The 13,742-nt window shown below is 39.2% G+C and overlaps 1 protein-coding gene across 1 annotated transcript in view; it reads left to right on the plus strand.

The window, feature by feature from the left end:
• The window catches only part of PREX2 (phosphatidylinositol-3,4,5-trisphosphate dependent Rac exchange factor 2), a 288,786-nt gene that overhangs the window by 241,051 nt on the left and 33,993 nt on the right, over positions 1-13,742 (plus strand). The window contains exons 36-37 of the mRNA XM_059994740.1: positions 810-876; positions 1,117-1,307. Of these exons, the coding sequence (XP_059850723.1) occupies positions 810-876; positions 1,117-1,307 (258 nt within the window). The remainder of the gene's footprint in view (positions 1-809; positions 877-1,116; positions 1,308-13,742) is intronic.

Genomic DNA, 13,742 nt, shown 5'->3' on the forward strand with positions numbered 1-13,742 from the left:
ATAGTTGTTGGCGTATTGCATCCTGGTGACAAAAAAGAGCCCGTGTATCTTCAAAGAGGGTTTAACTTCCAATCTGAGCATAGCTTAGTGGCTGAAGGAATCCAGCTAAGCAGTCTGTTTAAAATCTGTGTTTTGAGTATTATTTTCGTAATCTGACATTTGCACAGTAAGTGAAAATGGGATGTTTTTAGAAAATATCTTTTTTCAACTTTTATAATAATATTAATTACTGTAACTATCAGTGAGCACGTATTCTGTACTGTGTACCATCCTAAGCATTTTATTAGCGCCGACTTCATCTTCTTGGTCACCTTGTGAAGTAGAAACTAATGTGATCCCCAAATTGCGAAAGAGGAAATTGAGACACACACTAAGTAATCCCTCTGAAGCCATACGATAAGCAATGGAGCTGATGGTAGGTTCAATCATTTTTTTCTGAGTGGAAGACTGTTCTTTCCAGTCCCACTCATCCTAGCGCTCAACACTTTGTCTATTCATTTGTCTTTAAAAGGAAGTCAGTGCTGGGCTTCCCTGGTGGCGCAGTGGTTGAGAGTCCGCCTGCCGATTCAGGGGACATGGGTTCGTGCCCCGGTCCGGGAAGATCCCACGTGCCGCGGAGCGGCTGGGCCCGTGAACCATGGCCGCTGAGCCTGCGCGTCCGGAGCCTGTGCTCTGCAACGAGAGAGGCCACAGCAGTGAGAGGCCCGCGTACCGAAAAAAAAAAAAAAAAAGTCAGTGAAACTTGCATGTCTTCATGCTTTTTAATTTTACTGACAATAAATGATCATTTATTCTTTGTATTCTTACAGGGCATTCTACTTGGACAAGTCAAATTCACCACCAAACTCCACATCCAAAGCTGCTTATGTAGATAAGGTAAAAACAGAAGATTGCATTGACTGTTGCTTTGCCATTTACCTCCCTTATTTAATTTTGCTGGTGCTCTGGAGCACTGTGTAATTTATAAACATCCGTGGTCTCTGATTCTGTTATCTCCATAATAAAATATTTTAGACTATTCACTGTAAGTTATAACAACTGTGAATTATATCCCATCTAAAAGGATTTCTTTCTACTAAACATGTTGAACCTTATGGGCATCGTTTTTTTCTGCAGCTCATGAGGCCTCTCAACGTTTTGGATGAACTGTATCGACTGGTAGCCTCGTTTATCAGATCCAAGCGCACAGCTGCCTGTGCGAACACGGCTTGCAGCGCCTCCGGTGTCGGGCTGCTGTCGGTGTCCTCGGAGCTGTGCAGTAGGCTGGGGGCCTGCCACGTCATAATGTGCAACAGCGGCGTGCATCGGTACGTGACTTCCCGCCTTACCTGCATCTTTTTTTTTTTTTTTTTTTTTTGCGGTACACGGGCCTCTCACTGCTGTGGCCCCTCCCGCCGCGGAGCACAGGCCCGGGACGCGCAGGCCCAGCGGCCACGGCCCACGGGCCCAGCCGCTCCGCAGCACGCGGGACCCTCCCGGACCGGGGCACGAACCCGCACCCCCTGCATCAGCAGGCGGACTCTCAACCACTGCGCCACCAGGGAAGCCCTTGCCTGCATCTTTGCTATACCTTATTACATTCGGAGGTTCTTGTTTATTACATTTAGCTCCATGAAATTATAGCTGGAAACATTCAAAGGGCTCAGATATATTTGGAATAAGACTTTAGAAATCAGATAATTCTTGCACAGTAATTTCTGGCTTTGGTTCTTCTATTTTGAGTGACTGTTTATTCATACAAATGAATGCAGTCCCACGTTTATATCACTGTGGCCTAGAATCTTATCACCCTTGTATTTATATTAAGATTTATATTTTAGGTACAAAATTTTGCATCTGTTTTATTCACTCTAGGAACTTAACTTGGTAGGGGCTGGTGACTAGCAAAACAAAACTTTTTCTTCAGTGGTTTGGATCCCTGTTACCCAGCTGTGGTGAGCTAGATGCTGCCTTGGAGTTACTACTGTCTTCCTACTCCTGGACAAATCATACTCCAGGAGCCCACACGATATGCTCTTCCTGAAAATGTGAGGAGAAGTCTTAGATAGGTCCTCTTCAGCTGGTCTGTCTTAAGCAGCAGTGCTGTGTCTGGGCAAGCTGTGGTAGGTGCATAAATTCCTACAGCTACATCAGATGCAAATGTGAGGGGAGAACCCCGAGTCAGGTCCTTCTTCATAATCACTTGTTCCTCTTCTATCACCTCTCCATTTTCACAGCGAAAGGAAACCATGTAGGTGGAAACAATAGGGCAGCATTTAGTCCTCATTGTAGCAGAGAATCTGCTGTCACCACTCATAGTCTCTTCTTAGTATGAGACCAGTTAGATTTTGAGTGGATGGTGGTTATTGTTTATTCAAATGTACTTGCTAATTAACCCATGCAAAGGACTGCAGTTGGTGCTCTTGGCTGGTAATGTCATAAATGGGTGATATTCATGTTAGAGACATAAAACATGAACAGCAAAAATCATAGTAAATAATCGTATGACAAAATAAGATGACAAAAACATAATGAAAAGTAACAAAAATAACAGATTACCTAGACGACGAAGAAAAATAAATGATCTAGGAAAGTTACAGCTAAAAAATAAGGTTCAGAAGGAACATAGATCTTTGAGATGGTTAGAACTTGCCATGGAGAAGGTAGCGTTTGCAATGGGTTTTGATGGGTCAGGGTTTTAAAGAGGTAGAAAGAGGGAGAAAGTTCAAATCAGCAGGTTCTCACCTGTGACACTCCATTCGACTTGATGTGCCTGAATTCTAGTTTACGAGTCCTACGCAGCATGTCCTTGCTTATGAAGCGTGACAAGACTTTATTTCTCTAGAAGGAGAATTAAATTTTTGTGGGTGATAAAATATACAGAGTTTTCTGCTTTATTTTAATGGCTGTGTACTTTGTGCTCTATTGCAAGCTTACTAAGAGCTTAATTGAAGTATCATCTGCAACTAAATGAGTAAAATATTATTTCATCATTTTTTTTACTAGCAGAGAAATGCTCTCTCCCTCTGATCAGTCATACTCATTCATTCTGTTCCCATTCATTCATTCATTCATTTATTATTCAGTCACTCAGTGAATATGCGTTGAGCACTGTTTATGTGCCAGCACTGTTCTAGTTGCTGGGATAAAGCACTGAAAAAAACCCCTTCCTTCTCTCATATAATGTAAACCACGTTGGGGTGAAACAGATGATCAAGTAAACAAATAAATGAGTAATGTAGTAGGTGGAATAAATACAGAAAAGAACAGAAGTCAGAGAGGTAAAAAGGGACAAGATGGGATGAAGGGCGGGCACCTTCCATGGAGGAAATTTCATTAGAGACCTGTGTGAAATGAAGGAGTGAGAGACCTGTGTGAAATGAAGGAGTGAGTTATGCAGATATCTCAGAGAAAGAGCGTTCCATCTAGGGAGCAGAGTACAAATGTGGGAGGCCGAGTGGGGACCAGCATGATGTGCTTAAGGACCAGCACAGCGGCCACTGTGGCCTCGGCAAAGTGTCATCCCCTTGATTAATGTCCTTATCCTACTCTGGTGCAAGATCATAGTTATCTGAGGACTGTGACAACCAAGGGACACTCCAGGCTTCAAACTACAAGCATACGCTCTTATCTCCACATGAATTTACTGGAAGTTAATGCAGTTAAATTTGCCATTTAATGGAATTCCCTGGCAGTCCAGTAGTACTCTGTGCTTCCAGTGCAGGGAGCCCAGGTTCGATCCCTGGTCGGGGAACTAAGATCTCGAAAGCCACACAGTGAGACCAAAAAAAAAAAATTTTTTTTTAATTGCCATTTAATCCTAGAACCGTGACCAACTTGTCCAAATTATTCTCTGAGGTGCCCCATGAACAATTTTAGAATTTAACTACTGATGGGTAGGAGAAACAGATTGATGTTCCACAACCATTTTATAATTGCTGTATTCATTGATTGGTGTGTTGGAATCACAAAAAACATTGAAATTTCAAAGTATTTTGACTTTTTCCATTTCTCCAGTTCAAAATAAATATGGCTTTAGTTAGTTCATTTCAGAGACATTTACTGAGGTGTAGGCAACAAATTCCCCATGACAGATGCCGAAATTAAGGTTAAAACTGTTTGAAAATAGTACGGTTTTATTTTTCTATTATGCAGAATAAAATAGGAGTTTAACGTTATCTTTAGTCTTTCAGGGAAGGCTATGCTTAGATTTTTCATGGTGATAAAATGTGTGCTAATTTATATTGGAATCAGAAATCTCACATAAGACTGTTCCTAAAACAATTCTTTAGTAATTATAATTCAGGCAGCTAGAAAGGAACCCGAGTAGGTCCACATTTACACTAAACACTGAACGTGGAGGTTTACCCTCAGGTTCTGGCAAAGGGGAGAAGTTGATAACATGAATCAGAATTAATACTACACAGACTGTTTTACCATTTGCTTCTGCAATTAAGATGAGAAATGGTTAACAACATGGTATCCCCATTAGATAATCAGCTTCCTGCCTTTTCTGATTTTATTCACCAAAAAAGGGAATCTAACATTTTTTCAAGTATAGAGTTATATGCCTTATGTTTGACATTAAAGAGAAGAATGTGATTTTTTCAGAATGAAAAGGCAGATTTAATTAGCATTAAGGTTTAGACGTTTTAATGCCAACCTGAATTAGATGGCAGGGTGGCATACAACAGTGAATGCAAGATTAGGAGGAATAGGATTCAGGATGAATTATTAAAATCTTTTCAGAGCGTTTAGCCCAGCTTTGTTTATTAAATTCTCTTTCCTGGGGCAGTGTTTTATGCGCATTACAATTCTGCTGATGAACTTGCCTGCACACACTTTCCTCAGTCATTTACTTACATTAAATATCTCCATTGCTATTGAATAGTGAAAGAAGATTGTCTTTTTTTAAGATCAGGATTTTTGCCTTTTAAACAGTATACATGATATTAAAAGGTAGTTTAATAAATGGAAATTTTCCAAAATTTCCTATCCTGACCTGCCTCCTTTCATTTTCATTTTGAATCATCTCTTGCACCTTCTATCAAACAACGTACATCTGATCATAGTTTTATTAGTATGGTTTAATAATCTGCTTTACGCTCATAGTATCTATTTACCTATCTACCTGTCTATCATCTATCTAAAATGTCCACACAGACTTTCCCGTGATCACTTTTATTTGCTACATAATATTCTAGCCACTTGATACACCACAATTTACTAAACTACTAATTTAGTGGTTTATCTTCTTTCTCTACTGCCCTTAATGCAGAGAGACATCTTTATGTAGCTGTTCAGATTTCAATTTTATTTACCACTAAGCTAAAAGTAAACAAAAATATCCTCCAGATACAATTAGTGTGTCAAAGAGCTTAAACCTCTTTGGTTAATATATTATTATTTAAGTTTCCAAAAGGATTGTCCTTGTAAAAACCCAACAGAAGGTTAGATAGTTGTTTGCCATCTTTACCTTGTCTTCAGAGGGTGTTAGAACCCATTTATCTATTGTGCTTCTCTACCAGGTGTACAACGATATTGTATTTCCTCAGTGCTTTAATTTATACTTCTTTGATTAGCAAATACAAACATTTGAATATCCTTTGAATTTTCTTTCCCACAAAGAGTCATGCTTTATATTGTCCATATATCTGCTTTTTAGGCAAAATTATTTTTTGCCAGTTTGAAAGTTTGTAAAGTATTGAATCAGCACTGTGGCTTTTAACGTTCTCTTTTGTTCCATGCAGTTATTTGCTGCAGACCCACAAGCATGCTACATGGGTTCTAAATTTCCCTTTTATTTCCTACTGCAGCATCCTTCCACTCACTGCGGTATTTCATTTTGTTTTGCTTCTTTATTCCCATCCCTGCCTAATAGCCAAGTGTTTTCCTTTAACTGGTATGAATCAGCATACCGCAAATGTTGTAAATCCTAAGCATGAGTCTTACCGCATCCAAAAACAGAGATGCCATGTTCCTCGCACTACATTTGCTTCTGCTTCCTTCCCCAGTGGAAACAGTAGGTGGACATTTCCAGAGGCTAACTGAAAGGTTATGTCAAGAAAATTTCTAGTGAGAGCAAGGAATCTGGAATCACAGTGTTTCCCTTTAAGGACCTGTTCCAGGGACTTTTTGTACACGTACTCTTTGTACCTGTTAATAATGGATTTTCAGCAGTGTCGGAGTCCTGGGATGGTCCTGCAGGAAGGTGGGGTGATTTGAACACAGGCCTCATGTCTGACTCACCTGTGATGTCTTAGTATCAAAACCTTAGAGATCTGTACACATAAATTCTCTTTTATCTTTATGTTTTGTTGTGAGGATGAATCTCTTCCAGGAAACAAGGCCCTGCATTAGCTAACATACTTGGTGTTCAGTCACCAGTGAGGGATGTGAACAGCAGCGTCAGGAGGGGCTCACTGTGTCAGGGGTTCACCAGCACCTGTAACAGCAGCATCATAATCACGTTGTTTTGAACCTCACACAGGTGTGAGGAGGAAACAGTCTGTGGCAAGGTCAGCCTGTTCTCATTATTAAAAGGCATAATGATGGTGAGCATCAAGTTGGCTGCCATCTATGTATTCCAGCGTTAGACTGCTTTTCCTTTTATACATTGTGGAAACTCATTTTAACATATATAAAAATGTAGGAACTAATAAACTATATAATATGAAGTTTCCAACTTAAAAGGGTATATTTCCAAAATGCATTTCTTAGTTGGTTATTTAGAAATTGAGACATTTTTTCACATTGGACAGGATTGCAGAGGGTGGTTGAATTCTCAGAATCATCCCTCTTCCAGCAGAAACTTACAAAACCTATCATGTGACCATAGTATAGGACCCAAAGTATGATTATAAGCGTTTGTTAGAAAACTGAGATAGATCCAGGAGTTAAAATATAAAAACAGCTAAAGGGAAATATGTATTACGAATTTGGTTAATGAAACAGTTTTCATTTCAAATGAAGCAGTGTAGTGATTCTTGGTTCATATAAGCAATTAAAAAAACATTTTTTAGGTAACTATCAATTAACAGTTTTAAAAACCACTTTTGTTTGACATTTAAGGACTCTTTCTTAGCAATATTTTATTCTGTCATCACCGTGGCATCAAAGGACAAATTGACAAATAGGCCCAGATTAAGGAAATGCAGAATCTTATAAAAGAAGAGCACTCAAGGTAACCTGGCTTATTAGGTAATGAGAGTCCTAACAGGGCAGACGATGAAGCTGCGTCTTTCTCCACTGTGCAGCCAAAAACACATCAAGTAAGAGGAGTGGATTTACTCCGGGGATTTCCATATGTAGGTTAGACTCCAGGTATGGGAGGGCAAAAATAAATTACTGCAATAAGCAAATGTAGGTTTGAAATGTATCCATTTATTTTTCTGTCCAAAAATGACTTGGAAGATTAGCAGCAAGATTTGTGGAAATGTTGAATTTTAAATCTCCAGAAAGATGGCTAAATAGAACAAAAGAAACTGCTAACTCATGATGCCCGGATACTGGACATTTGCAATAAGAAGTCCTAAAATTATGCTCGTATAGTCAGGAATCTGAAACACATTAGTCCAAAACACTTCTTTTATATAAAGGTAGTAGTAGCAATGACAGAGGTGGTGTTTAAAATTGTTATTACATATGGCTGCAGTTTTGATTATTTTTCTTTAACAGTTATAATTTGATGATGATCAATGCAACCATTCTCATTTGTTAGATATCTAATAAAATCATTATGAATGAAAACCAAAAAAACCTCAAAAATGAAAATATAAAATTGTGCACTAATCTTTAGAAGAGAAAAAATAAGATGCTATAATAATGGGGCTCTGGGAGAAAGAATATATCCTACTCATGCCATAAGTATAAATCTTAATGACTCTGCCAAACTCATAGAAGCAGAGAATAGAATTGTGGTTACCAGGGGCTGGGAGAAGGGGAAAACTGGGAGACAACTGGTCAAAGGGTACAAAGTTTCAGTTATGCAAAGTGAATAATTCCGGAGATGTGACATAACAACAATGCAATTATACTTAATAATACTGTATTATATACTTGACATTTGCTAGGAGGGTGGATCTTTTTTTTTTTTTTTTTTTGGCAGTACGCGGGCCTCTCACTGCTGTGGCCTCTCCCGTTGAGGAGCACAGGCTCCAGACGCGCAGGCCCAGCGGCCATGGCTCCCGGGCCCAGCCGCTCCGCGGCACGCGGGATCTTCCCGGACCGGGGCACGAACCCGCGTCCCCTGCATCGGCAGGCAGACTCCCAACCACTGCGCCACCAGGGAAGCCCTGGGAGGGTGGATCTTAAGTGTTTTCACCACCAAAAAAGAAAAGAAAAACACAATGGTAACTATGTGAGGTGATGGATATGTTAATTAGCTTGATTGTGATGAATATTTCACAATGTGTATGTATATCACATCAACAGGTTGTATACTTTAAATTTATACCATATTTAATTGTCAGTTATACCTCAGTAAAGCTGGGGGAAAAAAAGAAAAGTAAACGCAGATTTTCAAATTATACTGAGTTGTAAAGTAGGCAAATAAAACTCCACGATTTATGTTAATTTAAACAAACAGATAAATAAGGTTATTCCCTTAAAATTATGGGAAGAAATCAAATATTTCAAATATAAGTTTTACTCTTTTACCTTGTTTCATTATCTTTTATAAAAGTTCTTTACTCTGAAGAGGTAGATGGCCAGATTTACATATATATTTGTTTTCTTCCTTAGATTTTTCTTTGCAATTGATATGAATCTTGATTTAGTGCATTAAATTATTCTATTTTAAAATGTTCGTTGTTTTCATTAGTTTACTGTGAAAGAAGAATAACACAGTAATAATGAGAGTCACTTCTTACTGCAATGGTTTCTAGTTCTGCCAGCCAGTAACCATGGGCCAGACAGGCTTTAATTTAAGTGCATATAAAGCCAGAGCTTATACATTGTTACCTCCTATCATTAAGATTGGAAAATTCTAGGCACATTAAACATACCTTGATAAAATAATCTAAATATGTAATTTGGAGTGATATTTCATGTTTTTGCAAAACTCAATTTTACTATTAAATTAGTAAAATTTAAGTATTTACATTTTTAAAATGTAGCTATTTAAAAGTGATACATGTATTCATAGAATTGACTTTCAAAAGCGTTAAATAGGGCATGATTCTTCAAATTTTCTTTTAAAGAAACTGAAGTTATTGTTTTTCCTAAACCTGCAAAATGATATTTAAAGCAAAGTAAAATTCCAGTCATTCTCTAGGATCTCTTCCTGAGGGCTTCAATGCTAGTGGGTTTATAAGTGCTGTAATAGACGACATAAGCCAAGAAATATGGGTATCTCTCCAATATAACTGGTTCGTCTGCCAGCACTTTCCGAATCGCCTCTTTTTCTCTGTGACCTAGAGCAGGAGAGCAGGTGGCGTGGAGGAAGTTGAAGGGAGGAAGCAGCAATTTTTACCTCTAAGATGTTAATTTTAAATTGGCAATAGGTCATCTAACATCCTGGGGAGGAATACCGAGGAGTGAGATTTAAATCCTGTTAAGCAGGAAGGATGGAATGTAACACCTGTTATAGGTTTTAAAGCATGAGTAGTGTTTACCAGGTGACGGAAATGGAGAAGGACGTTCCGTGTAAAGGAATAGTATGAAAATACAATATCGAGGTGTGAAATAGCGTACGACGGGGCTGGAGGTCACAAGAAAGAGCTGGCTGTTTCTGGGCGGTGAAATGAGAAGAAAGGAGCAAGAAAGACAGGAATTGGAGCATGGACGGCCCTGCCTGCTGGGTTAAGGGTTTGGGACTCCCTCCTAGAGGCCCTGGGAAGCCAATGAAAGGTTTTCAGCAAAAGAATAACATGATTAGATGTTTTAAAAAATATTTTAAAAATAAAGATCAGTACCATGGTCTATGATGGGACAAGGATGGAGGCAGGGAGACAGCTAGGATTTTACAGGAGTACAGTGACATGATGAGATACAAAACTAAGGTATTGGCACAGAGGTTAGAAGGGAAAAGACAGATGTGAAAGATATGAAAAGGCAGTAAACAGAACTAGATGAACTGGTGAGGAATAGAGAGCACGGGAGAGGGAGAGTTTCTGATGATTCCAGCTGGGAAAGATTGGGAGAGGGAAGATGCCACGGTGTGTGGGGGGGAACATGCATTTGTCTTTGAGGGGACTGGGGAGAGGGATGTTGAATTAATCTGTTACATGTTCAGCTTTAGATGCTCACAACGTACCTATATGGGGATGTACTTTGATGGATTCATAGTCAGCAAGGGCTAGAAGTATATATGAGTACAAATGGATATAATAACAATAAATAATAACATATATATGTAATCTCAAGGGGTAATGGAAAAACACTGCTAGGAATTTTCTGGGAACAAACCAGGTGTTAGGAGCAGGGAAGAGATATTCCAGGAAAAGGCACAGAAGTGTAAGCAAAGAATAATTGGCTGCCCATTGTGGAAGGTGAGAAAAAAATCACCAGGGAGAGTAAAGAGAGTATGAATATTCCCTGGTTCTCCACTGCCCTGTCCTCTGTGCACCCGTGGAGCCTCAGAATAAAACACTGTAGGATCCACGAGAAAGGAGTGAAAAATATTCAAACAAATCTATTTAGTATCTTGGATAAACAGGTCAAAGAGAAAACAATTATGGTACAATGTCAAAGGATGGGGGAAACAGATGAAAATCGCATACTGGACACCCCTTAAGTATTGGTGTCATCAGAGAACCTACAAGGAGTAAGGACAAAAGTCAGACAGCCAAGAGAAAAGACGAACTAGAGAGGGAGTGTTGAGGAACTTCGAGTAGCTGGGATAGGTACCCGACCTATTCAGTTAAGTTCCAAAAACATGAAACAGAAATAAAATCAATTGGTGAAAGAGTCCAGGCTGAAGAATTTAAAATGCAGAGGAGCAGATTCAAACCTGGTGACAGTGGTAGAGTCCTACCTTACACACAGATGTTTCACATTCATACGCATTTTCAGCCAAGCAAATACCTCCTCTAGCCCCTCAATGCTCAATTACCCATCCCCGAAGGTCTTCAGTTACCTCTGTGCTCACCTCAGCAATGAAACGTGTCAAAGAAAAACACACCCTAATGTGCTTGAAGAGAGGAGAATGAGGGATGTGCAATGTATTTGAAGCCTAGGTTTAAAGCTAGACACTGAGAACTTTCCGAGAATGTGTTGAAAGTTGCAGTAGAAAGTCCTGTTATCTTTAATGGGAATTTCATGGCTAATTCCCTGTGCAATGCTGAAAATGTGCCCCTTACATGTGATTTATTTTTTGCCTTAAGATATACGGAGTGAACCACGTATTCAATTTGACTCTGCTGCTGCTGCCAGGATCTCTCTCCAGCTGTTGCCCATTGCTTTTCCATTGTGTTCAGTTGTTTTCCATGGTGCCCATCTCTGCTTGCCATCTCTTTGCTATTTTTTTCAAATACTCATTAACCCCTGTCTTTCAGCTCCAGACTATGAGACATAGGAGTTAGTACAGTCATGGGAAGATCTCATCAGTACTGTCTCTTTGACAGGAGTCAAATAATAATGTTGAAATTATCAATAGACACCCGGAAGTTATGTCTATAAAATGTACTGGAAACTTGCCTGAAGGATCACTGGCTTTTAGATTGCACTTATTGTTAGACCGCCATTCAAATTCTCCTAAAGGGAGAATGTAAATATTTAATATTTTATTATCCATGCATGTGTGTCTCTAAGTGAATTCTGTATTTTTGAAAACAAATAACTGTTGGCCCTTTTTTCACGTAAGAGTATTTCCATGTTTCATTAAGAAAAGTGCCTTCTCTGTTATAGGGGAACAAGGACAGAGGTATTGGGCTGGCTGGTGGCAGTTTTCTCAAGCTTTTCACTTATCACAAACGCATTGCTCAGGGTGACCAAGTTGGGCAGGACCAATAGATCAGCAGAGGTCCTTTCCATATGAATTGTGCAGACACTCTGCCTGTGTTGAGCCATAGCAGCACTTCGGCATTGATTCCTATTTAACATACTGCCTTAGCCCTCAGACGTATAGTTCTTCCTCCGTGTGAGGTAATAAAAGGAGGCAGGGAAAATAAAACCCTGCAACAGTAAACAATTAGTTTCTTCAATCGGGCGCTTCCTTCTAGTTGCCAGTATACTTTTCACAGTGGTGCCCTGTGCTCAGTAGTTAGAAGTAATTAGAAACCAGAATAAATGAGATCACTGCAGGAATGAACATGCCTTACCCAGCACAGTGCATTTTATATAGAAAAATGCACATCTGTAGTAGAGAAGGAACACAGTCTTCCTTCAGTTTATTTTTACTACGTGATTGCTTTAAATCGATAGAATTGTTCAGCAGGTTTCAAATCTAGTTTCTTTTTAATCATGAACACATTTCAGTACGATGAGGTCTACATTCGTAGTGAAGTCGTTTGGTCTGGCTGCATTAGTCTCTACCAAAACACTGCATTTGGCATGCAATGCTGAGACCAGGATTGGGACTGTTGAATTAGGGATGTGGGGAGTTGGGATTCTCTAAAAGCAGTGATCTATGTGATGTGATTTTGGAATAATGGAAAGAGCTCTGGATTTTGAATTAGAAAACTGGTTTTGAATCCTGTTACTTACTGTGTGACCATGATTCCTTCATGGTCTCTCAGAGATTTATTGGTGGAATGGGAATAATAATTTCTTTTTGCAAAAGGTGGCATGAGGATTAAGTGAGTAACATATGTGAAAACATCTACTGCAGGACCTGGCAATAGTGTACACTCAGTTGTTTCTATCTTCATCTGTGTTTCTGATGGTGAATCCATCTTCTCATTGCAGAGGTAGAAATATGAAATGCATCTGTTTAAAATGACTAGATCATACCTACTAAAATAGGGAAACCTTTTCTATGTAAAGGGAAAATAAAATAAAATAGGGAAACCTTTGTATGTAAAACAAAATCACAGTGGTTGCTAAGAGAGTAGATCTTAAATGTTCTCAACCACAAAAAAGAAGTGGTAATTATGTGATGGAGGTGTTAGCTAACTATAGTGGTAATCGTCTTGCACCATGTAAGTGTATCAAGTCAAATATACACAACTTTAACCAACACAATGTTACATGTCAATTATACCTCAGTAAAGCTGGAGAAATCACAGTGATGAGTCACGATAGGATGTAAGAAGAGTATGAAAAATATGAATTCACTCCTCTGACCTATAAGAAGTAGAATACACAAAGCACTGGACCCTGTTAGAGCTTATTTTTAGAATCCTCCATTGATAGCTTGTAGAAAGTTGTTCAAGAACAGCAGAACGGGATCCCCTTGAATTCAAGGACAGGAAGTCTTCTTCCCTCGTGTCAAAAATCAAGAGTATGTGTTAGAATAACAACAGATATTTAGGACTTGGAAAGAATCAGGTTCTGGCATTTGTGCATTCATTCATTGAAGGACAGAGGAGTTATTTATGGAGCACTGCTCTGGGGCATGCACTGCGCTACCCCAAACTAGGGTAGTGAGAGGTCCTTGCTCTCCCAGCAATTCTGAGGTCTTGACAAGGGGACCACATTGGGAAGCCAGCCAGCCATACTGTGTAGCACCAGTTTACTTTAATATGGACAATAGGAGAAAGAGAGCCAAAGGATTGGGTTTTTCATGAAGTGACTCAAAGAAATGAACACATGGTTTTGAAACTACAGGAGAGGGGAAGCATATATAACATGTCATTTTGACAGTGTTAAAGAATTGATTCTGC

The sequence above is a fragment of the Delphinus delphis genome, chromosome 17 (genome assembly GCF_949987515.2).
Source record: "Delphinus delphis chromosome 17, mDelDel1.2, whole genome shotgun sequence".
NCBI classification, from domain to species: Eukaryota; Metazoa; Chordata; class Mammalia; order Artiodactyla; family Delphinidae; genus Delphinus; species Delphinus delphis.